Source organism: Hyla sarda, chromosome 1 (assembly GCF_029499605.1).
Source record: "Hyla sarda isolate aHylSar1 chromosome 1, aHylSar1.hap1, whole genome shotgun sequence".
NCBI lineage: Eukaryota > Metazoa > Chordata > Amphibia > Anura > Hylidae > Hyla > Hyla sarda.
In genome coordinates, this window is record NC_079189.1 from 132,302,111 (window position 1) to 132,328,011 (window position 25,901).

Below are 25,901 nucleotides of genomic sequence, written 5' to 3' on the forward strand. Positions count from 1 at the left end.
CGGGATCAGTAGATCTTGCAGGTGGGGGTAGGGGACGGTGATTCCCAAGCCGCTTACCGAAGTTGGTTGTGCGCCCACACACAACAAGGTTAAGAGAAGAAGAGATATGGAAGAAGGTCCACTGCAGCCCTCCTGGGTGAGAGTAGAATCAAAAACGAATGACCAGGGAGTCAGGAGTTTGTCTGGCGCAGAGAGGAACCATCAGACAGCCATAGGGTGGGGAATTTTATCACTGCACCTATCTAATAAGGCTACTGGTTATGGAATTCAGCCAGGAGAGCTCATTAGACCCAAAAGTGGGTTACATAGTTACATAGTTAGTATGGTTGAAAAAAGACATACGTCCATCAAGTCCAACCAGGGGATTGAAGGGAAGGATGTAAGGGGATAAGGGAAAGGGATGTAGTTTTATAATTCTGCATAAGCATTAATGTTATTTTGTTCCAGGAATGTATCTAACCCTGTTTTAAAGCTGTTAATTGTTCCTGCTGTGATCAGTTCCTGAGGTAGACCGTTCCATAAATTCACAGTCCTCATGGTAAAGAAGGCGTGCCGCCCCTTTAGACTAAACCTTTTCTTCTCCAGAAAAGTCAGTTTAATACAATACAGGAATTTAGGTGCACTACTGTGGTAGATGTAAACAATGACATTGGCTAACCCTCAAAATTGATGTGAAACTTGAAACATTAGCCAGTATATCCTTATATGAAGGACATACCAGAGCCCGCACACCAACGCCAAGGTTTCTCATGTGGCACGGGACCTAACACTAACCTACATGTGCACCTGTTCCCAGGTTACCTTCAGTGGGGCTGGGCACACATACAATGGGAGGAGGGAGGCAGACTATGAGCCTGACCCAAGTTGGCTGATATGTTGCTGGCCTCACAGGTGGACCTTAATGCTGCCTTTACAGTGATTAAGGCGCATTAAATTTTAATGCACCTTGATCACTATTAAGGCAGCATTTAAGGTCCACCTGTGAGGCCAGCAACATATCAGCCAACTTGGGTGGGGCTCATAGTCTGCCTCCCTCCTCCCATTGTATGTGTGCCCAGTCACACTGAAGGTAACCTGGGAGCAGGCTGTGAGTCGAACCTAATGCTGCTGTAATTGCCCACTGGCCCCTGGTTTTGCCTATCATGCATAGGTAGGTTAGTGTTAGGTCCCGCGCCACTTGAGAAACCTTTGCATTGGTGTTCGGGCTCAGGTATGTCCTTCATATAAGGATATACTGGCTAATGTCTCAATTTTAACACCAGTTTTGAGGGTTAGCCAATGCCATTGTATACATCTACCACAGTAGTGCCCCTAAATTCCTGTATTGTATTCTAATTGTTACACATCCACACTGTTTATCTGGCGTAGGAAGCCATTGTGGCACTTGTGGTCTGCTGCAGGCATCCCTCATTGTATGCATTTTATGCTGGGAATTGCCCCTAGCAACAAACCACAAGGGCAGGATCTGCTCCCCCAGCATAAATGCACAACTGCATTTGGGGTTAAGCACCTCCTGCCATTTGAGACCACTTCTTTGTTGTTGTTTAAGTCACTTTACACAATGCACAGTTTTGTTTTCTTACTTAAAAAAGCATTTTGTAGAAATATTGCTATGAGGCAAAAGTGCTTTTACCTATAATCCCAATTGAGGTGTTTTGTGAAGATTTGAAGTCTTTAGGGTGTGTTCACATTATGTTATTACAGCTTTTTTTGCACATTTTGGCTGTACTATTCCAAAAGCTACTTAAAAAATGACACTTTTACTATAATTTGCACAACTTTTGCTGCAATTTTTAAACCATGGAGCAAAAATTCAATATGTGAACACAGAGGTGTATAACATATATATATATATATATATATATATATATATATATATATATATATATATTGATTCCCTAGAGATATAAAAGCAGGGTCCTGGAGCAGAACACTGTGATTTTCTGTAGGTCAGACTGGTGATTACATGACCCAGTTACAGTAATGAGAGGCAAATATACAACTGAGCTGTAACAAAACAGATGGCGCTATAGGATTAGTTAATGTGTGTATGATGTGGGCAAAAAAAAAACTGGAGTGCTTCTTAAAAAAGTGCATATAAAGATTCCAAAAAGACATTTTAGCTTGGAAACAACAAGTGTACGTTTAAGCCTCAAAATACATTGTGTGACCATAGCCTTAAGGTTCCCTAATACATAGATTCCATAACAATTTAATGCACATTGTACTGAAGACACTTTTTTCCTGGTTGGTCTCTTATAAGCAAATTCTAGCTATAGTCGTTATCCTACATATGTGTGTAGTTTTATGCATTGAATTCTTTGTGTGAGAATATTTTTTTCATTTGCAATAAGCATTAGTAGTAATTATCACATCTAATACATAACCTTTTCCTGTCATGACATTTATAATATGCAGAGTCTGAGTTAATAAATATTAATATTGCACAATTAAGTAGCAAAGCTTAGATTAATTTACCAAAGGCACTCATCATTTCCCATTGTTACCTTTATTAAAATACAAAAACATCTCTGTCAGCTTTTAATTATATTTTATTAGATTTTAATCTGAACAAGTTGTAGATAGAGCTCATTCTTTCTCTTAGTAATTGTTGTATGTTCTCTTCATGTCAGGCTTCTTCTAATAATTGGCTCCTTTCAAAGTACTATAATGAATACTTACCATCTGATTCCTTGCGGCCTATTGAAATCCATGTACCAGCAGCTTTTTCTGCTTTTATGTCTGCAGAATAGATCTATCTGGATAAACTGACTAATCTGAATTCATAATGTCTGTCTAGCTCATAAGTTTATCATTTAAAATAGAAAAAGAATACTTTGCTTTGCCAAGTTAATATAGTAATAAGAATCTCAGAGTTAAAACAGATTAATAATTGGAAGAGGAATAATGGATTATGTTTAAACATATAATTCAGATAATCTATATCTTAAACCGGAAAGTTGTAAAATAGAGTCTGAGTACTAAAAATGGCTGGCAATGTAAATTCAGTCAATACTTATTCAGGGCCACAAATGTTACAAAAGTAGAGGTAGGTTACCCTGTTGTTTTCCCAAGAAATCCTGCACTTCCTTTAGACATTGTAGGAGTCTTTAACTTTTGTTTAGTCGGCCCAGGACACATTTAACTATAAGCGCTTCTAACTGACGCGCCTATAGTTAAATGTTGCACTTGGGTATTTGACAGAGCAAAGAGCAGTTGGCTCCTCGACATGTCAATAACTCTTGCTCTGCCCTCCTGCCCTGTGCATGAGTGATGTTATCATAGATATAATAGCCTGGAGGAGAAGCGACAGAGGCCTTGATAAGTACTACAGGAACCCGGTGAGTTTTTCTTTTTTTTATTAGGAGTCTTGGCTACTACTACCTTATGGAGGCTACTACTAACTTAAGGGAGCTACTACTACAACTACTACCTAAAGGAGCCTACTTCTACTAACTAAAGGAGGCTACTACTAATACTAACTAAAGGGGGCTAACTCTGCGATCTAAAGAGGACTGCTGCTCTTACTACTTAAAGGGGGCTGCAACTACTACCCAAAGGGGGCTGCCACTACTGCTACCTAAAGGGGGCTACTACGAAAACTACCACCTAAAGGGGCTACTGCTATTGCTATTTATAGGGGGCTACTACTACCTAAAGTGGGCTTTTACTGCTACTACCTAAACGGGACTTCTGCTGCTACTAATAACTAAAGGGTGCTGCTACTGTTACCAGAGGGGGGCTGCTACTACTAACTAAAGGGGGGCTGCTACTACTACTACTATATGAGGGGGGCTGCTACTACTATATATGGGGCTGCACTATATATACAGGGAGCTACGTTGTACAGGGGACCCTACCTATAGGGAGTTATCCCTACTAACAGGTGGCTGCTCCTGCCTACAGGGAGTAACTGTCTACATGTGGCAAATACAGTGCTCAAAAAATAAAGGGAACACTTAAACAACACAATGTAACTCCAAGTCAATCACACTTCTGTGAAATCACACTGTCCACTCAGGATGCAACACTGATTGACAATCAATTTCACATGCTGTTGTGCAAATGGAACAGACAACAGACGGACATTATAGGCAATTAGCAAGACACTCCCAATAAAGGAGTGGTTCTGCAGGTGGTGACCACAGACCACGTCTCAGTTCCTATGCTTCCTGGTTGATTTTTTGGTCACTTTTTAAAGCGTACTGTCCAGAGCATTGAGGCGCTACCAGGAGACAGGACAGTACATCAGGAGACGTGGAGGAGGCCAACATCCCAGCAGCAGGACCGCTACCTCTGCCTTTGTGCAAGGAGGAGAAGGAGAAGCACTGCCAAAACTCCAGCAGGCCACAGATGTGCATGTGTCCACTCAAACAGTCAGAAACAGACTTTATGAGAGTAGTATGAGGGCTGATATCCACAGGTGAGGGTTGTGCTTACAGCCCAACACCATGCAGAACGTTTGGCATTTGCCAGAGAACACCAAGATTGTCAAAGTCGCCACTGGCGCCCTGTGCTTTTCACAGATGAAAGCAGGTTCACACTAAGCACATGTGACAGACGTGACAGAGTCTGGAGACACTGTGGAGAACTTTCTGCTGCCTGCAACATCCTCCAGCATGACCGGTTTGGCAATTCGTCAGTAATGGTGTCGTGTGGCATTTCTTTGGGGGGCCGCACAGCCCTTCATGTGCTTGCGAGAGGTAGCCTGATTGCCATTAGGTACAGAGATGAGATCCTCAGACCCCTTGTGAGATTATATGCTGGTGTGGTTGACCCTGGGTTCCTCTTAATGCAAGACAATGCTAGACCTCATGTGGCTGGAGTGTGTAAGCAGTTCCTGCAAGAGAAAGGAATTGATGCTATGGACTGGCCCGCCCGTTCCCCAGACCTGAATCTGATTGAGCACATCTGGGACACCATGTCTCGCTCCATCCACCAATGCCACGTTGCACCAGAGACTGTACAGGAGTTGGCGGATGCTTTAGTCCAGGTCTAGGAGGACATCCCTCAGGAGACCATCCGCCACCTCATCAGCAGCATACCCAGGTGTTGTAGGGAGACCATACGGGCACGTGGAGGCCACACACACTACTAAGCCTTATTTTGACTTGTTTTAAGGACATTACATCAAAGTTGGATCAGCCTGTAGTGTGGTTTTCCACTTTGATGTTGAGTGTGATTCCATATCCAGACCTCCATGGGTTGATAAATTTGATTTCCATTGATCATTTTTGTGTGATTTTGTTGTCAGCGCATTCAACTATGTAAAGACAAAAGTATTTTATATGATTAGTTCATTCATATCTAGGACATGTTATCTTAGTGTTCCCTTTATTTTTTTGAAAGTGTACTTACCCAGGCAACTGTGTGATGGGAAAACCACGACAAGGGACCTGTCTACCTGCTGGTGCAACCTAACTATCTGATGGTAGGCCTTCCTACTTTTCCTCAACCCATTTATCTACCCACTCTATTGTGGACTGTATGGCTCTTACTACACTAAGTTACAGTGGTACTTAGGTGGTAAACTTTTTTCTCCAAATCATTCCCATTCTGCCAGCATAAAAAAAACTCCACTTGCCTCCTATGGCACAACCAGTGCCTTTCATATTGCTACCTCAGCCACCGCTGAGATTCTCTTCCTGGTGCCTGTCGTCGACGGGTCAGATGTTAGCTCAGCTAATTGCTGGCTTCAGTTGTGATGCTCCTCAGCCAGTGATTGTCTGAACAGCTGTGTAACATAGAAAGAAAACTAGTGCTGGGGTTTAATACATCACACTGCCTTTAACCCCTTGAGGCGGAGCCCATTATGACCCTAAGGACGGGAGCATTTTTTGCAAATCTGACCTCTGTCACTTCATGCATTAATAACTCTGGAATGCTTTTACTTAAAATTTGATTCTGAGATATTTTTTTTCGTGACATATTCTACTTTATGTTAGTGTTACATTTTTGTCGATACTTGCATAATTTCTTGGTGAAAAATTGGGGAAAAAATAGAAAATTTAGCATTTTTCTAGCTTTGAAGCACCCTGCTTGTAGGGAAAGGGGAAATGTCAATTGAATTACATATAGATTCACATGTACAATATGCTAACTTTATGTTGGCATCATGAAGTCAACATGTTTTTACTTTTTGAAGACATCAGAGGGCTTCAAAGTATAGCAGCAATTTTCCAATTTTTCATGAAAATGTCAAAATCAGAATTTTTCAGGGACCAGTTGTGTTTTGAAGTGAATTTGATGGTCTTTATGTTGGAAATCCCTTATAATGGACCCCATTATGGAAACTGCACCCCTCAAAGTATTCAAAATGACATTCAAATAGTTTGTTAACCTTTTAGGTGTTTCACAGAAATAGCAGCAAAATGGAAGAGAAAAATCAACATGGTAGCCTGATTTTTTCATTTTTAAAAGGAGTATAAGGTAAAAAGGCCCCCCGAAACTTTTAATTAATTTTCTCTCAAGTAAGGAAATACCTCATATGTGGCTGTAGAGTGCTCTGTGGATGCAGAGGGCTCAGAAGGGAAGGAGCGACAATGGCATTTTGGAGAGCGAATTTTGCTGAAATGGTTTTTGGGGGGCATGTCGCATTTAGGAAGCCCCATGATGCCAGAACAGTAAAAAAAAAAAACACAAGGCACACTATTTTGGAAAATACACCTCTCATGGAACGTAACAAGGGGTAAATTGAGTCTTTATACCCCACAGGTGATTGACGAACTTTCGCTAAAGTGGGATATGAAAATGAAAAATTAGATTTTTAACACTAAAATGCTGGTGTTACCCCAAACTTTTCATTTTCACAAGGGGTAATAGGAGAAAATGCCCTCTAAAATATGTAACCCCATTTCTCTCAAGTAAGGAAATACCTCATATGTGGATGTAAAGTGCTCTGTGGGTGCACTAGAGGGCTCAGAAGGGAAGGAGCAACATTGGGCTTTTAGAGAGTGAATTTTGCTGAAATGGTTTTTGGGGGCATTTTGCATTTAGGAAGCCCCCATGATGCCAGAAAAGTAAAAAACCCACATGACACTTTATTTTGGAAACTACACCCCTCAAGGAATGTAACAATGGGTAAAGTGATCCTAAACACCCCACAGGTGATTGACAAACTTTCGTTAAAGTGGGACGTAAAAATAAAAAAAATATTTTTTTTCAATAAAATGCTGGTGTTACCCCAAATTTTTCATTTTCACAAGGGGTAATAGGAGAAAAAGCCCCCCAAAATGTGTAACCCCATATCTTCTGAGTATGGAAATACGTATGTGGATATAAAGTGCTCTGCAAGCGAACTACAATGCTCAGAAGAGAAGTAGCGTCATTGGGCTTTTGGTGAGAGAATTTGGTTGGAATAGAAGTCGAGGGCCATGTGCGTTTACAAAGCCCCCGTGGTGCCAGAACAGTGGACCCCCCCACATGTGACCCCATTTTGGAAACTACACCCCTCATGGAATGTAATAAGGGGTGCAATGAGCATTTAAAACCCACTGGTGCTTGACAGATCTTTGGAACAGTGGGCTGTGCAAATGAAAAATTTAATTTTTCATTTTTTCGGACAACTGTTCAAAAAATCTGTCAGACACCAGTGGGGTGTAAATGCTCACTGCACCTCTTGTTACTAGTGTTGAGCGGCATAGGCCATATTCGAATTCGCGAATATTCGCGAATATATGGCCGAATATTCGTCATATATTCGCGAATATTCGCATATTCGTTATATTCTCGTTTTATTTTCGCATATGTGATTATTCGCGTATGCGAAAATTAGCATATGCTAATTTTCGCATATGCGAATTTTCGCACGCCAGTCTCACACAGTAGTATTACATTCTTCTTTACACCACACAAGCTGGAAGCAGAGAGGGGTGATCACTGTGATGTGTACTGTGAAGAAAAAAATAAAAAAAAAATAAAATACGAATATTCGTAATTACGAATATATAGCGCTATATTCGCGGAATTCGCGAATATGCGATATTCGCGAATAATATTCGAATTGCGAATATTCGCGAGCAACACTACTTGTTACATTACGTGAGGGGTGTAGTTTCCAGCACCTCTGTGCAAATCACCAATTTAGGCCTCAAATGTACATGCCACACTCTCACTCCTGAGTCCTGTTGTGCATCTGCAGAACCTTTTACGTCCACATATGGGGTATTTTCGGATTCGGAGGAAATTGCGTTTCCAATTCCCAGCATCCTGGCATGCTGGGAGTTGTAGTTCAGCAACATCTGAAGGGCCAGATGGTGCAGCACTACAACGCTCAGCATGCTTGACTGTCTGGGCATGCTGGGAATTGTAGTTTTGCATCATCTGGAGGTCTACAGTTTGGAAACCACTGTATAGTGGTCTCCAAACTGTGCCCCTCCAGATGTTGCAAAGCTACAACTCCCAGCATGCCAAGACTGTCCAGGCATGCTGGGAGTTGTAGCTCAGCAACATCTGAAGGGCCAGATGTTACAGAACTACAACTCCCAGCATGCCTGGACTGTCTGGGCATGCTGAGAGTTGTAGTTTTGCAACATCTGGAATCCACAGTTTGGAGACACTTGCACAGTGGTCTCTTATTTGTGGCCCTCCAGATGTTGCATAACTACAACTCCCAGCATGTATAGACAGTCAAAGGCTGTCTGGGAATGCTGGGAGTTGTAGTTTTGTAACTTCCAGCTGGCCACAGTGAAGATCACTCACCATAGAGGGTCCTCACTGTGGCCCGCAGTGTCCTCCTCCACCGCCGCAGCTCTTCATGTGCCTGCCGCCACTGCTCCTGACCTGCCTGCTGCTGCTGCCCCTGCCGGGTAAAACCCCCATGCCCCGTTCCCCATTCCAGTACCACCCGGACTTCCATGGGTGGGCAGAGCGGGGGATCTAAACTTAAACCCCCCGCTCCCCTCCAGCCATTGGTTAGTAAGTCAGTCCAGACTGACCAATGGCAGGAGATAGGAGGAGGTGGCATTCCTGTCACCTCACTCCTATCCTTTAGGATGATCGGGGCTGTCTCTGACAACTCCGATCATCCCTATTTTCCGGGCAATCGGGTCATCAGAGACCCAATCAGCCCGGAATGGCCGCGAATCACCGATCTGGGACCCCCCTAAGTGATGTCACGGGATGCCTGCTGATAGATATCAGCAGTCATCCCAGTCCAATCACTGCCTGGCGAGCAGCGGTGATTGGAAATGCGGAGGGCGTACCCCGGTCCTTAAGTACCGGCATGCAAGGGCATATCCATACACCCTCCATCCATCCCCAACAGGTTAAATGGCCACTGTAAGATCCAGAAACTGTTTTTTCCAGAAACTTTTAAATGTTGTTACTGATGAAAATTAAAGCCCTTTTGTAATATGTTTGTTTGAAAAATGTTGAATATTTAATACATAAAACAGCACCTGAAAATCCCACAACAAGGGGTCCTCATACCTACTGGGACACTTACCTGTCCTGCAGCAGCATCAGGTTTGTCCAAGAGTCATGGACAAGAGATGACTCATGGACAAGGCTGCATGAGCAGACACACCAATCACCTCCCACCACCACAAGGGAGGAACATGCCCCCTAACATTTTTAACAATGTGAGCTAATTAAAAGCGGTATTTTTTATAATAAATATAGGTGATAGAGTCATAAAAATGTACATGGTCAGGATTAGGCACTGAGTATCATTTTTTTTTTTTTTTTTGTAGGATCTGACAGGAACACTTTAACTTTTGGTTTGTCGGGAATAAGTTGCAACCAAACTTGCTTGGCAATAACCCTCCAAACTTATGTATAACACTGCCTAATAGCTCTAAAGCCCTGTATAGCACTGCTAGGTCACCTAGAAATATAGCCATGTAGTTTAAACGGTTTTTAAGGCTCAGTTAATGTCAAAGATACAGCAATAAGCAGTAACCCATGGTAACTAACAGCTTAAAAAAAAAAAACTGCACTAGCTGATTGTGTAGGCGTTTTGACACTAAAATAACGTTTTATATAAAGTATCCCAGTTTCTTGGCAAATGCTTGCTGGTTTTAAAATGCACATATAGGTACTGGAAGACATAATTGCTTTTTTTCCAAGCATTCCCATAATTCTCCGTTTTGGCAGTTGCAACAGGTTTTGTGACTGGTAAGTGAATACGCAATAGCTCTTTCTAAATGTTCCAAAAATTATACCAATTAGGAGTTGCAAGATAATTGGTGTTCCAACATAGTGAAGAAGAAAATGCTTGTGTACGAATATTCAAAAATTTCTCAACAGGATTGGTGTGCCAAAATAGTGAAGAAGAAATAGCTTTTGCTTGAAAAGCATTAAAAAATTATCCTATTTTTTTGAGGATTATGGGTTGTGTAGGCCTGGCCGGTAGTAGTAGCGGCAGCAGCGTAGTGGACTGGTTATAATTGTAGCCAGCAGAGAACAGGCTGTGGTATACTGGTGGTTGTTGTAGTATCCAGCAGACAGCAGTGGACTAGTGATAGTTGTAGCAGCCAGGGAACAGCAGACAGTGGTAGAGTAGTGATAGTTGAAACCAGCAGACAACAGGCAGTGGTGGGCTGGTGGTTGTCGTAGTAGCTAGCAGACAGCAGGCAGTGGTGGACTACTAGTAGCTATAGCCAGTAGACAGCAGGCAGTGGTGGTTGGACTAGTCATAAATGTAGTAGGCAGCAGACAGCAGACAGTGGTGGACTGGTGGTAGTTGGTGCAGCAACTTCTAATTATAGTTGTAGCCAGCAGACAGCAGACAGTGATGGGTGAACTAGTGAAAGCTTAAGCCAATGGATAGCAGCCAGTGGTGGTTCGACTAGTGATAGTGCAGTAGCTAGCATGTAGCAGTGCTGGTGGTGGTACTAACTAATCAGTGACATCAGGAGTTTTAAATTCCTTACTGATCCATGCTCGATTCGTTTTAAAAAACATGAGTTTTTCCATGTTGCTGGAAGACAATGTTGTTCTCTTAGGGATGATGCCTTCACCTGCTGCGCTGAACACTCTTCTCATACTACACTGGAGGGTGGACAAGACAGAACACCTATTGCAAACTGAGAAAGTAGAATTTGCAATATTGTTTGTTAAAAATGTTTTAGCTTTACCTATTGTTCTTTATTAACCGATAAGACATGGTGGAGGTAATACATCATCTGACACATATTGTTAGAATATTGTCATGAAATGTGGATATTTACTTTCTTATGTTATAATTTTTTTTCCTGTTGGAAAATTATAAAAATTCAATATATAAACTGTTAAATTAAAAAAATAAAAAACTGAGGATGTTCTTGTCATTGATCTAATCTGGCTATCAAGAAGTCCATGGAGGTCTGGGCTCATGGTGTCTGTCAGAGAAGGGGGACAATTTAGGTATGCATCAACTTGATTGATCACATAGTGATGTACATTTCTTTGGTGATGATTCATGTAAGGTTGGAATACTGAATCTGTCATCATGAACACCAATGTGAAGATGCAGTTGGAAATCTTGGAGCAGGTTTGCTGCATAACTTGTCCCTATAGTAATCAAATTTAACCTCCTTCTCAGCAGCTGTTAAAAATCCCCCCCTCCCATTCTGGCTTGATACCCAGCATCTCAGAGTGTGGCTATTCAGTACTTATCTCTTTACTAAATATGCACAATGGGGGACATTTATCAAGGTATTTAGAGCCTCTTTTTTTTGGCTTACTCTGGGCGCACAAAAAGTCACACGTGTGCCTAAACACTTTTTGTATGACTTTTCTGAGTGTGGCTATTCAGTACTTATCTCTTTACTAAATATGCACAATGGGGGACATTTATCAAGGTATTTAGAGCCTCTTTTTTTTTTTTGCTTACTCTGGGCGCACAAAAAGTCACACGTGTGCCTAAACACTTTTTGTATGACTTTTCTGGGTAAGCAAAAAGTTACAAACAGCCTTAACTATGAACATATGTATGATGTTCAAAAGTAGCACAAAAAAAGTTGCAAACCCCTTACTAAAAGTCTCAAGTCTGTTCCAGGTCTGGCCTGGAGTACAAAACTCCCTTACATAAGCAGATTTGAAAAGTCGCAATAAAGTTTCACAAAGGTCTCAGTTGCGACTTTTTTGTTTTGCTTATGTGCTCCAAATTTATCAACCTCCGTGATAGTATGATAAATATGTAGCACATAAGCAAAACTAAAGCAAAACAAATAAATGCCTTCAGAACTTGCTTACCAAAGCAAACAATGATAAATTTCCCCCACTATGCCTGTTAGTAGGCAAGGCAGAAAGCATACAGCTCGCTGGGTGCAATGGCTTCGCACTCTGAATAAATTTACATGCTGTTATGCTATGAAAAATATGCAACTTGAAAATTAATGAAGAATTTACGACTGATAAGGTCTGTGAAACCCTCTATTCAATTTTATGCACTGTCGGATCCAATATATGATACAGGTGTGTGTTATTCCCTCATTATCCCAATTACAATGAGTAGATAAGAGGTCCAGAGTTAATTTCAAGTGTGCTATTTGCATTTGGAATCTGTTGCTGTCAACTCTCAAGATGAGATCCAAAGAGCTGTCACTATCAGTGAAGCAAGTCATCTTTAGGCTGAAAAAACAAAACAACCCAATCAGAGACATAGCCAAAACATTAGGCATGGCCAAAACAACATTCTTAAAAGAAGGAACACACCGGTGAACTCAGCAACACCAAAAGACCCGGAAGACCAAGGAAAACAACTGTGGAGGATGACTGAAGAATTTGTTCCCTGGTGAAGAAAACACCCTTCATAACAGGGAAGAGAAGAGTATGGAGAGGGAAAGAAACTTGATCCTAAGCATACCACCTCATCAGTGAAGCATGGTGGTGGTAGTGTCACGATGTGGGCATGCATAGCTGTCAATGAAAGGGGTTCTCTTTTATTTATTGATTATGTGACTGCTGACAAAAGCAGCAGGATTAATCCTGAAGTGTTTTGGGCAATAGTATCTGCTCATATTCAGTAAAATGCTTCAGAACAATGACCCAAGGCATACTGCAAAAGCAACCAGAGAGTTTTTAAGGGAAAGAAGTGGAATGTTATGCAGTGACCAAGTCAATCACCTGACCTGAATCCGATTTAGCATGCATTTTACTTGCTGAAGACAAAACTGAAGGGGAGATGCCCCAAGAACAAGCAGAAACTAAAGACAGTTGCATTAGAGGCCTGGCCGAGCATCACGAAGGATGAAACCCAGTCTGTAATTTACTGCAAAGGATTTCCAGCCAAGTGTTAAAAAGTGAAAGTCTGATTTATGATTATTATTCTGTCCCATAACTTTTGGTCCCTTAACAAGTGGGAGGCACATATGCAAACTGTTGTAATTCCTACACCGTTCAGCTGATTTGTAAATACCCTCAAATTAAAGCTGACAAACTGCAGTTAAAGCACATCTTGTTCATTTCATTTCAAATCCATTGTGGTGATGTATAGAGCCAAAAATGTTAGAATTGTGTTGATGTCCCAATATTTATGGACCCGACTGTATAGTGTTCCATACAGTAATAATAACCCCTTGTTTTATAGATAAGTGAGTTGGGGAAGAGTCGGTAAGTCTAAGTAGATAGGTCACTCCAACAGGTGACAGGTCCCTTCATATGGTTCCCCCATTATGACAGTGCCACGAGTAGGTAGGTGCCATCAAAAAGTAGGTCCCCATGTAGATAGCTGCCCATTGTAAGTATGTACTCCCTGTAGGAAGTAGGGGTTACTCCCTGCAGGAAGGACACATTGTAGATTGTAGCCCCAATTTATATGGTAAAAGTCCCCTGTATATAGTTGCAGCCCCCCGTATATAGCAGTAGAAGCCCCTCTTTAGGAAGTAGCAGCACCAGCAAATCCCATTAGGTCATCGTTGCAGCAGTATTAGCAGTATCTATCACACACACAAATCGTACATACTTACACACATTATACATTCACTCATCTATCATACATACACACATCATACATACATCACACATCATACATTCATCATACATTTATCATACATTATACACACTTACCACATCATACCTACATACATACGCACATCATACATACACAAATCTATCATACATACACAAATCTATCATACATACAAAAATCAATAAGGCTCCCCTGCATGCCATGTGAGTATTGTTTGCTAAATAATACGCTTGAAGACGTTACATGGTGAGTGGCCGGCTATCATCTTTCTCAAGTTACGCCAAAAAAATGGTACTAAGACTGCTTAAAAATACAAAAAAAATATGAAAATTACACTCGATTACTAAGTTAGTAGATATGGCATTCTGCAACCTGTAGTCCGCACTCCATTATACATAGGAGATCCTCTATAGAGATTGCCATTTACTGTCTCTATAAAGTATCTCCTAGTTATAATGATGTGAGGACTACAGGTCCCAGAATGCCATATCTACTTATTTGCTAATTGAGTGTAATTTTCAGTTTTTTTTTTTTTTGTTTTTAGTATTTTTTTTTTAGCAGTCTTGGTACCATTTTTTATTTGCACATTTTATATATAGTACACATTTTGTTTAGGTTGTATGATTCTAACCTTAGTTGCATCACAAGGGCCCTGTGGCTCACCAATATGGCTCACAATACATCATACATACACACACATCATACATCATACATACTTCATGCATACACACAACATATATACATCCATTTAAAATACATACACCCCCCCCCCCCATCCTTGGTCTCTTTGTGGTGGGGTGTCAGCCAGGGAAGCACAAGCAGCGCTATGCTCCTCCAGTAGTACAATGAGGAAGGGAGGGGCAGGTTGTGTAAGTAAGCGAGTTGAGCATAAGCAGTAGGACGGGTGGAAGCATGTTAGTGGAGTGCTGCCTGCCGTGCTCCACCAGCTCTGGTGATCTGTCAGTGGAGCACAAGCAGTGCTCCACAAGTATGATGAGGGGGGGTTGCTGCTAGTTGAGCGCTGCTCGCCGAGCTCCACTAGTATGATCAGGGCCGGGTCGGTGGGTTGGTGGGGGAGAGATGAATTGCTGATGCGAATCGCTCAGTGAGTGAATTAAACTTTAGTTTGCTGACAACGGCGGAAGTGAGCCTCCCTCGAAAGTGCACTATAGGCGGCGGCCTTCTTGGCCTATAGGAAGAACCATCCCTGCTGATAGGTTACCCATCTGTAGTAAACCAAATACACTGTGTATAGTGCAGGTAAACAGAAGTGAAATTAAGTATTACTTAAATTGGTCCACATGTTTTCTAGATATGGCCACTCTAGTTAAAATGCTAATTATGTTTAGTGTGCAATGGAGGCAGGAGCTGGCTTGCTGAGCTTCCCGGCCTCAATCCTGTAAGCAACACTATGCCCATCCATTTTATGCATATTCACTGTTGTGCACTAAACCTAATTAGCATTCTAGCAATTGGGGCCATATCTTAGAAAAAACATATGGGCCAATATGAAAAATACTTTTGCTCTCTGGTGCCAGCATTTAGAGTCAGATTCTCTTTTAATTCAATGTTTGACTCCTTTAAAAAGCCTTCAAACTTGACTAGAGATTTAACAAACTAAGCCAGATAATCTCCCAAAAGGTAAAATTACCCTTCTTCTCACAGCTATTTTGGGGTTGTTGCCCCTCATCAGCAGGGTTTATGAAGTTTTACAGAGATGGCCCATGTAATGGGACCAAACAGTTAAAGGAGTATTCCAGGATTTTTTTTATTTGACTATGCTACAGGGGCTGTAAAGTTTGTGTAGTTCATAATATAGTGTGACGGTTTTCTCACAATTCTTCTGTGATTTTTGCCCCAATATTTACTTTTAACAGCATACAAAATTAACGTTGTCTCAGATTTTTCCCAGGTTGCAATGCAGCCGAGACCTGACTCACTAGTCAGCTGATTACAGGGAGCCTGTGTGCTTCAATGGGTGGAGTGATCGCTTGGTGGGAGAGAGATAAAACTGCAATTAATGCAACAGCTGTAGGCAAACTGATTGAAAACCACAGGTCTTTTGAATGGATGCAGCTCATTTATGTTTCAATGGGTGGGGTGGCTGATGTGTGGGAGGGAGGGAAATGGAATTATGGGATCTGTAGTTAAAAAAAGAAAACTCAAGCAGTAAATACCAGTTCACAAAAAGGTAGCCACAGTATTATGGTAATCTCACAACATAGCCATTTAGCCCCAAGACAAGCGTAGATCCTTCCAAAGCATGTCCATTACTGTCTGCCAGGTACGTACTAAAATCACCTTATGGTGGATAACCCCTTCAATGTTTTTCTTGAGGAAAGTGCTATAAAGGCATCAAAAGGCTCCAAAAGGTGATTTCAGAGAGCTACTTTGCAAATTTTCCATTTCCATTGTGTTAGAAGGGAAACAAAGGACTCATGGATGCTGTGCAATAGTATCTCTTTATGGAAAACTAACACCACTTATCCACTCTAACAGATGATCAATGCCATCACTGGAATGCCTTGTTTGTAACCTTTCTTTGATAAGCAATCATTCGGACCATTAACATGAACACAGTTTCTAAATCCTTTTAAGCACATTTGCAGAGACTAAAAAGCAATCTGATTTTGGTGCGGACTTGCTATGAAGCAGGTTCATAAATAACCCTTGATGTCTACCCTTTTTTGTACGGAAAATGTAAATAGCTCTAGAGCTATGGTATTATATAAACACATTTCATCATCAAATAATTATCATATATTGGTGGAAAACAATGTATATATGTTTTAATGTGGATTGTGCATGTTTTTTAGGGAACAAGTGTAAAGCCACTGAATATAGCAGGATGAAGAATGCATTACTGGAGTCACAGAACCAGAGATATGTCAAAAAGGAAAATGAGAAGGAAAATATGGACCAATTTGGACTTAAAAAAGCTTTAGTTGACCAAATGTTTAAATACTTTGATGAAGATAGCAATGGATTAGTGGACACTAATGAATTATCTCAGGTAAATTGTTAATTTCTGTCATCCACATAAATATATAAAAAAATTTAACTCAAACGTTGCTTGTTATTTGAGTAGCTTAAAGGGATACTCTGGTGGATTTTTCTTTTAAAATTAACTGGTGCCAGAAAGTTAAACAGATTTATAAATTACTTTTATTTAAAAAAACTAATTCTTCCAGTACTTATCAGCTGCTGTATAATACAGAGGAATTTTTTTTTCTTTTTGAATTTCTGTTCTGTCTGTCCACAGGGCTCTTTGCTGACAGACACCTTAAAAAAATGTTAGCGGCAACTCACCATGCGATCCATATCTTCTTTTATTCGTTACAGAAGACAGTGAAGTAATACAAACATAGTTCCCCACGTGGAGGGATGAGATGCCTGAGTGCTGTGCAGAGTGAACAGGTGACAGCTGTTTCACACTGATAAGTGCTTCTACTGTGGTCTGTAGAAGCACCAATCAGTGCGAAACAGCTGTCATCTGTTCACATTGCACGACAATAGGGACGTAGGGAATTATGTTTGTATTATGTCACCTAGTACATAAGTTGGTCGGCACTTCTGTTGGGGGTTGTGCATGTTGTTGATCAGGTCCAGAAACAGTGTACATAAAGGACAGCAGAGGAAGGCTACTACCGAAATGCATCCTGTTTGATTTGAAGGATATACAATAAAGCTCCTGAATATACTTGGTGAGTGTCAGGACTTTATGTATACTATATTTCTTCACTGTCCGTTTTAATGAATACAAAAAAAAAAGATCTGGATGACATGGTGAGCTGCCGCTTACTTTTTTTCTTCAATATATGCAAAGCGACTGTGATTCATTAATAGTGAAGCACCATCAGAATAAAGTCCTCTATTGTATGTATTGGGCTACATAATAGGGAGCCGTTTAAGTGCATATTGGGAGATAAGTAGTGCCGACCGCTTCTTTGGTTTTTATGGGTATGTTCACACTACAGTGTGTGAACGGAATCTCCGCTCGCTGAATTCAGCGAGCGGAGATTCAGACTGGCAGCCAGCGGCGACGGTAGGCCCGTGCGGCACTGCACCGTCACCATTGACGGCTATGCAGTGCTCACGGACTTCCGCGCAAAGAATGTACATGTTCTTTCTTTGCGTGGAACAATTTCAGCGGCAGAATTGTCCGGCACTGAAATTCCGCAGTGTGAACGGGTCTCGCAGAGACCCATTAACACTAATGTTACGTTCACACCGCGGAATTCCGCTCGCGGATTCTGCCCATGGAATTCCGCGGGGAATTCCGTAGTGTGAACATACCCTATGTGTTATTTGCACCACAGCCAGGAATTGTTTTACTTTGTCCAGGAAAGAATCCTAACACATTTCAAAATCTTTCATCCTTCCTTTATAGTAAGCCAACAAAGACTGTCAGTCTAACTACAAAACATTATATTTAGTCAGTAAACTAAATTGAAATAACAAGACAGTTTTTGTTGGTCATCCTTGTATACTTGCCAAAGATTACTTATTCAAAAACTCCAATTTTTGGCTGCATGAACAGGTATAACAAATTCAGGAGTTACTTTTCAAAAGTTTTAATTAAACCCATAAAGCAGTTTTAATGCTTGAAGAGCTTACACAGCAGAAAGAGGATAAAATTATCATACTACAAGATAACTTGCACCCAGTGTCATATTTAATGTCAAGTGCTACATAAAATTACTTGTTAATCGGATTAATGCTGGTACATAGATTTAAAACCGACTCTTATTCCATAAAACACGTCTATTATTGAACATGTAACAACATAAACTTTAAATAGTAAATTAAGGCTTTGTTGCACCCGATTGATGATCACTTACGATATGTCATGATCTTTAGGGCTGTATAGTAATAATCAAAAAAAATTCCATTTTCATCCAGCACTAGGACAGATTCAATCTCTATTGTAAACTTTCCAACAAAATAATATGCACCATGTAAACAAGTAAACAATTGCCCTGATTTTTCAAAACGTGAGAAAAAACTGGAGAAATTCTGCCCCCAGCAACCAATCATAACCTAACCTTCATGTTACCAGGGCTGGTTAACTTATAAATTGCTGCACACAGTAATACTTTTTTTTTTTTAGCATTTACAAAATGGAAAGAGGGAGGTGATTACATTTTTTTTGGGAGAGGGTCTTATTCACATTTCGGTTGCATTCACATGCTAGTAACTTTCAGCAAGAAACCTGATTCATTTGAATGAATATGCAATCTAATGATTGCTATTAGAGATGAGCAACTAATGCGAATATTGCCGCGATTCATTAAACTCCATTTACTGCGGTCCAGGCTGTAGGGCATGTAAAATGGCGGATCCAAATGTCAGTACATGGGGCAAGGAACGCTGGGAAGGCAAAGCGCGAAGGGAAGTAGGCGGGATGACCCTGAATCACATGCGAGATGCAGCCTATCAGCAGACAGTCACCCCTGTGATGTCACAGCCCTATATATTCGGCAGCCCTTTTGCAGCTCGTCTTATCATTCATTACACTGCATACAGATAGGACGGACATCGTTGTGTGTGTGTTACACAGAAAAGCTCATTCCAGCAATGTTTCACATCCTAGTCACATCAGCATTCTGGTGGACAGAGAGCAGTGTTTTTTTCACTGAAAATGATTTTTACTGCAGCCATTAACCTCCCAGTTACTTTCTTCAGCATAGTATTACAGAGAGGGGCAGATAGCTGTGTGTTGCCTCATACATTTCAACAAGCTGCCTCAACTTCATAAACTTTAGCAGAGGAGGCAGGAATAATTTTTCAGCACAATTCGGTGTCTTTGTTCCACAACAAATCATCTGCTGGTTATACTAGTCTGTTGATGGTATAATACCCAGCAGTCCATTCCTAATAGTCTTTGACATAGTGAAATTTTGTGTTTAGTACACAGCTTTTTTTTTGCTGCAGCACTGTTCAGTACTGCTAGTGTTGTGCAAAAATATTTTTTTTTAAGCGTATTGTACCAAATTTTTCTGCCCTCATAAGTGCATACCACATACGTACATCTAAGTAGTGTACTATTTTGTACCTGTTAGTCTATCAAGGGCCTAGATACTGTGAAAGTCCATGCAAAAGTACTCACCAGCTGGTGTTTTACTAAAATATGTTTTTTAAGTGTACTGTAGTGCATTTTTATGCCCTCATAAGTGCATACCACATACCTACATCTAAGTAGTGTACTATTTTGTCCCTTTTAATCTGTCAAGGGCCTAGATATTGTGAAAGTCCAGGCTGCTGCTGTTCTCGACAAATACTGTTTTAAGCGTAGTGAAGCGTATTGTACTCCCCTCATCAGGCAGAAGCCGCAGCAGACTAGGGATGAGTGGCAGCAGGAGTCGCAGCGTGAGGCCTGAGCTCCCGGTATCATCTAGCAGTCGTGTCTCGACCAGCAACGCATCTGCCTTCATTGATTGGTTAACACGGTCATCCACTTCATCACATGTGACATCTGATACCCCCAGTCAACAGTCGGTGTCTGTCCTATGTTGTTCCCTCCCCTACAAAAGTATTTTATGCTGTGGGTTCAGCTCCACTATTCACTGAGGACGATCTAATAGAAGACAGTCAGCAGCTACTGTCCAGCCAACAAGTGGAGGAGACATCCGCCGCTTCCTCCGCTAGGCGGGCAAATAGTGATGAGGAGAGGGACGTGGGTGGCGGTGTTGCCAGGGTTCAGGTTCCTGAAGCAGACACTGTTGAGGGACCTGAGGAGGACATCAGTGACGTGCAGACACTTGTTGATATTTATGAAGCCACTATATGGTGTTCTCATGCTGCCAACACCTCCACGCTGTGTCATTCAGCCACTATATGGTCTCCTCATACTGATGCCACCTCCAGGCTCTGTCATTGTGCCGCTCTGCGGCAGTGATTCTAAAAGCAATGTCTGTAATCTGCATGTCATTCTGAATAGCAGTATTATTCCACTACCCCGGCACACTCCATATGCGTGTTAGAACAAAGCAAAGTGTTCTACACCTCTACTGAGGCTCTGTGTAGTCCAGAAATAGCCATTTTTAATATAGATTTAATATAGATTTAAAGTCCATTCATTAAAAAATGAATAAAAGGTGATCAAAAAGTCAGATCAAAACAAAAATGGTACCGATAAAAACTTCAGATCAAGGCACAATATATGAGCCCTAATACCGCCCTGTATAAAAAAGTATTTAAAAAAGTATAAAATAAGTTATAGGGGTCAGAAGAGGAGATTTTTAAACGTATACATTTTCCTGCATGTAAGTGCTAAGACGAAGGGTGTATACCCGAAACGCGTCCACGCCTCTTTTGTGAGTTGTTTGATGGCTGTTATCCCGCTTGCATGCGGTTTTATGGGATCCGAATAAAAGCTTCTACATGGTTACCACTGGCTACCTTTGCTGATTTGTTGCTGTTCCCTGGAGTACACAGCCGTGTTGGGGGTCCAGAGAGCTGACCATATCTTGTCCCTATATAAGTAGGGTACCATTTTAACCGTATTGACCTACAGAATAATGACAAGGTGTCATTTTTACCGAAATATGCACTGCGTAGAAACGGAAGCCCTCAAAATTTCCAAAATTGTGTTTTTTCTTCGATTTTTTAGCACAATGATTTTTTTTTTCCGTTTCGCCGTGGATTTTTCGGTAAAATGACTAATGTCATTGCAAAGTAGAATTGGTGACGGAAAAAAAAAGCCATAATATGGATTTTTAGGTGGAAAATTGAAAGGGTTATGAGGAAAAAACTAAAATGCAAAAACTGAAAAACCCTGCATCCTTAAGGGGTTAAAGAACAACATAAATTCAATATGTTATAGCAGTGCAAAAATTCATTGATATTTTGCAATTCTGCAGTTTTTATAATCTTTAAAGGGGTTACCCAAGATTAGAAAAACAGAGCTGGTTTATTCCGATAACAGCACCACACAGTTCCTCATGTTGTGTATTATTGCAGCACAGTTCCACTGATGAGAAAAAAGCTAAGTTGTAATACCACAAGCAAACTGAGGACAGGTGTGGTGCTGTTTTTGAAATAAAGCAGCTGTATTAAAGTACAGTAATAAACACTTATGTATTTGAAAAGTAAAAATAAATAAAAATGAATAAAAATTACCGATAAAGTTTTCTCAGTAAACAAACATGAGTTCTTTGCATTTGTCGAAACCTGCCAGGACCCTTGTAACAAGGCTGGATATTTAATATCCTTATATCCAAAAGTTTGCTCCACAATTTTCCTCCTTGGATCAGTTTCCTTGGAACACATCGTAAAATTTACTAATATATTTTATTTTACTCACAAAATTTTTTGTTCATAATTGCCAAAAAAAATAATTTTTACAAATTTGCATCCTTTCTTTTGCCGATTACTGATGAACATGTGAGCAGAAAATGAAATATGTGAGTACATTTTATGTTGTGTGAAGCCTAAAGGTATGTACTTGACTATCTTAGATATGTGCATACAACCTGGTCCCAAAATGATTCAATAATATATGCCTATAAAGCACCAGGTCTGGGGGAGGGAAGAGCCCCACGCATATTGTCATACCAGGGTGACTTCTTCAGGGATAATGAATACCGCTAGTCCAGTCTTATATATCTATAATCAAAAAGTAAATGATAACCTTCATGGATTTGTATCACATTTATAGAAACCTGTATGGTTTAACCATTTGGTAAGTAGTACCAATAGTATATTGAATAATTGGTTTAAACATAACAAAATTTGCTATAAATGTGACATGAATCCATTAAGTACCTGTTCATATGTTATTAGCAGGGTCTGTTTGCATATGTTGCCTGTTGTTTTCACTAATAAATTCCAATAAAGCCTAAATCCTTTATCCTGGGTTGGATAAAATTGGAATTTTATGGGAGCATTTCCCACGTGTAAGTCAGCATGGGATCCATGCATGGTCATATAAGAATGAAATGGCTTGGTGAGCTGGACTGTTTTTGCACATTTTGCCTGTCCAGTAATAATAGGTGCTTTATAACAACTGCTTCATTTATATAGCCACCGTAATCCACAGCACTTTACAAAGCTTGTCATCCTTACACACTGTCTCAGATGGGGCTCACAATCTAGATTCCAAAATAACCTATTAGTACGTTATGGAGTGTGAAAGGAAAAGTGAAGTACCCAGAATAAGTGGAAGCAAGTACATGTATAACTTAATATAGATATTGTTTAAGTAATACTTGCTACAAACTGTTTATTTTGTATGCGTAGACAATGCCCTGATTTACTAAGAATGCAGTGTAGTTTTCTTTGTGGGTTTTAATTCTCTACATTTTTTTCCATTGTATTTACTAAGGTTTCCCTACATTTTGCACTTTTCCCTACATTTTGCTTTTTTAAACATGCTCTGAGCTTTGAGATTTTCCTCAGCTCAAGTCCACTACATTTTCTGTGGAAACCTAAGTAAATATATTGGGGGAGATTTATCAAAACCTGTGCAGAGGAAAACTTGCCCAGTTGCCCATAGCAACCAATCAGATCGCTTCTTTCATTTTTAGGAAGGCCTGTGAAAAATGTTACAAGCGATCTGATTGGTTGCTATGGGCAATTGGACAATTTTCCCTCTGCACAGGTTTTGATGAATCTCCCCCATTGGGTTTTTGTGAAAAATTTTGGGTACACGCCCCCTTTCTTCGCCCACGCCCACTTTTCCTTGCGGCCATCCACCTTTTTGGGTTTTCTCAGTGAAATGGAGAGCTAGTCAGTTTTTTATTTTTTTTCAATTCTGGTGCAGACAGACAGAATTTATGGCGCACAACCTGACAAAACATGTCGGGTTTACAATAGTAAATCAGGGCCAATATGGTAATGTCTTATAGAAGTAAAGTATGATGTCCCATGACAGTTATAGTTCCCAAATGTGCTAAATGAAATAAAGCTTATATCAATAAAAAAATATGATGGATAATGCATCGATTGAGTTAAAAGAAGGGAGTAGCCTGATAGTACCATCTTCACAGTATCTGCATCAGCTCAAAAAACATTATTTCCACTTATATTTAATGCCTGTAATTATCAACAATTGCTTAACACAAACATGTAAAATTTTGCCTTTACATTACTAGCTGAGTACCCAGCGTTGCCCGGTTTTTCCTTCCTCATCCTTGCGGGGGAGGAAAATCAACAAAGGAGGAAGCTTTTGACTTCATATCCCAACCCCATATCCCATCCCCATATCCTGTCCTCATCTCCCGTCCTCATATCCCGACCTCATATCTCAACCTCCTATCCCATCCTCATATCCCGTCCTCATATCTCAACCTCATATCCCGATCTCCTATCCCGTCCTCATATCTCGTCTCATCCTCATATCTCGTCCGGTCCTCATATCTTGACCTCATATCTCGACCTCCTATCCCGTCCTCCTATCCCGTCCTCATATCCCGTCCTCATATGCTGTCCTCATATCTCGACCTCATATCCCGTCCTCATATCTTCACCTCATATCTCGACCTCCTATCCCGATCTCATATCCTGTCCTCATATGCCATCCTCATATCTCGACCTCATATCCCGACCTCCTATCCTGTCCTTCTATCCCGTCCTCATATTCCGTCCTCATATCTCAACCTCATATCCTGTCCTCATATCTTGACCTCATATCCCATCCTCATATCCCGCCCTCATATCTCGTCTTCATATCCCGTCCTCATATCTCATCCTCATATTCCATCATCATATCCCATTCTTCTATCCCGACCTCCTATCCCATCCTCCTATCTTGACCTCATATCCCGTCCTCATATCCTGACCTCCTATCCCGTCCTCATATCTGGACCTCATATCCTGTCCTCACATCCCAAACTCATATCCCATCCTCATATCTAGACCTCCTATCCCGACCTCCTATCCCAACCTCCTCTCTTTGTAAGATGGGGTGTGGCTTGCAAGCCAGAGTGTCACATTCACCAGGAGAGGCAGAGCGGAGTTTGTGGAGTAAGGTACTGGAAGTCTCATATGCTCACATGGGACTTGAAACAAAAGCCCATATTTTATGTAAGGGTGTAGGTAAGGGTTAATTTAACAATCATATCTTTTTATTTGACATATAAGTAATATGTGTACCAGGTATTATCGAAATATTTCCAGCCGTTTGGATGTTATGCTGTAACATATATTTCCCATAGACTTGTATGGGACTTTAAACAAAAACCATGACCCTAGCAAATAGGCGTGAGTAAGGGTAAAATTACCTATCCTGTGTTTGTTGTTGACATATAAGTAACATGTGTGCCAAGTTTCATGTTAATATCTTCAGCCATTTGGACGTGATGCTGGAACATACACACATACACACACATTGGCCCTCATTTACTAACACTTTTTGTTGGGTTTTGCGCCAGAATTCTGTCTGTGCCAGAATTTGCGCCAGAATTTGCGCCAGAATCTGGTGCACAACCCGACAAAATCAAAATCACTCAGTGATAAAAAAACAAAAAACAAAAGGGGCGTTTTTCCTGACAAAAGGGGCGTGTTCCCGACAAAAAGAGAAAAAACACTCCGAGTGTGAAGAAAACTCACAGGAAAACCTGTGAGTTTTGCTTCACAGAAAACAGACAGCTCAGAGCTGTCGGTAAATTCCTCAAAATTGAGTGAATCCTGCTACTCCCAGCATGGAACAGTGTCTGTTCAATGTTGGGGCTAGTCGTAGAGGGGCTGAGGGATTGATCGCACCGGGTCTCACTTCTGAGACCCCATCCGATCAGATGGTAGTAAGCAGGGGAGCGGGCGGCATGTTCCGATCCCCTGCAATGTACAGTAAACTTTCATTTTTAAATTCCCCACCAGTCCACCAGGAGCCCTGAATGGCCGGGACCGAGGAGCCAATCAGGGCTCCTGGCAGGGTTTTAATATAGAAGCGCTGTGGTGTGCAAAGATGTATAGAATCGCTGGGGGGTATATATCTGGCCCCTCCAGCGTTTCTATATATCTTTCCCCCTGCTGCGCTATATCAAACTTAGTGCCCGCTGTGCTTGAA

At 41.0% G+C, this 25,901-nt stretch overlaps 1 protein-coding gene across 2 annotated transcripts in view; it reads left to right on the top strand.

The window, feature by feature from the left end:
- The window catches only part of FSTL5 (follistatin like 5), an 872,209-nt gene that overhangs the window by 466,361 nt on the left and 379,947 nt on the right, over positions 1-25,901 (top strand). For both annotated transcript variants that reach the window (XM_056561517.1, XM_056561526.1), the window contains exon 5: positions 16,711-16,907. In XM_056561517.1, the coding sequence (XP_056417492.1) occupies positions 16,711-16,907 (197 nt within the window). The remainder of the gene's footprint in view (positions 1-16,710; positions 16,908-25,901) is intronic.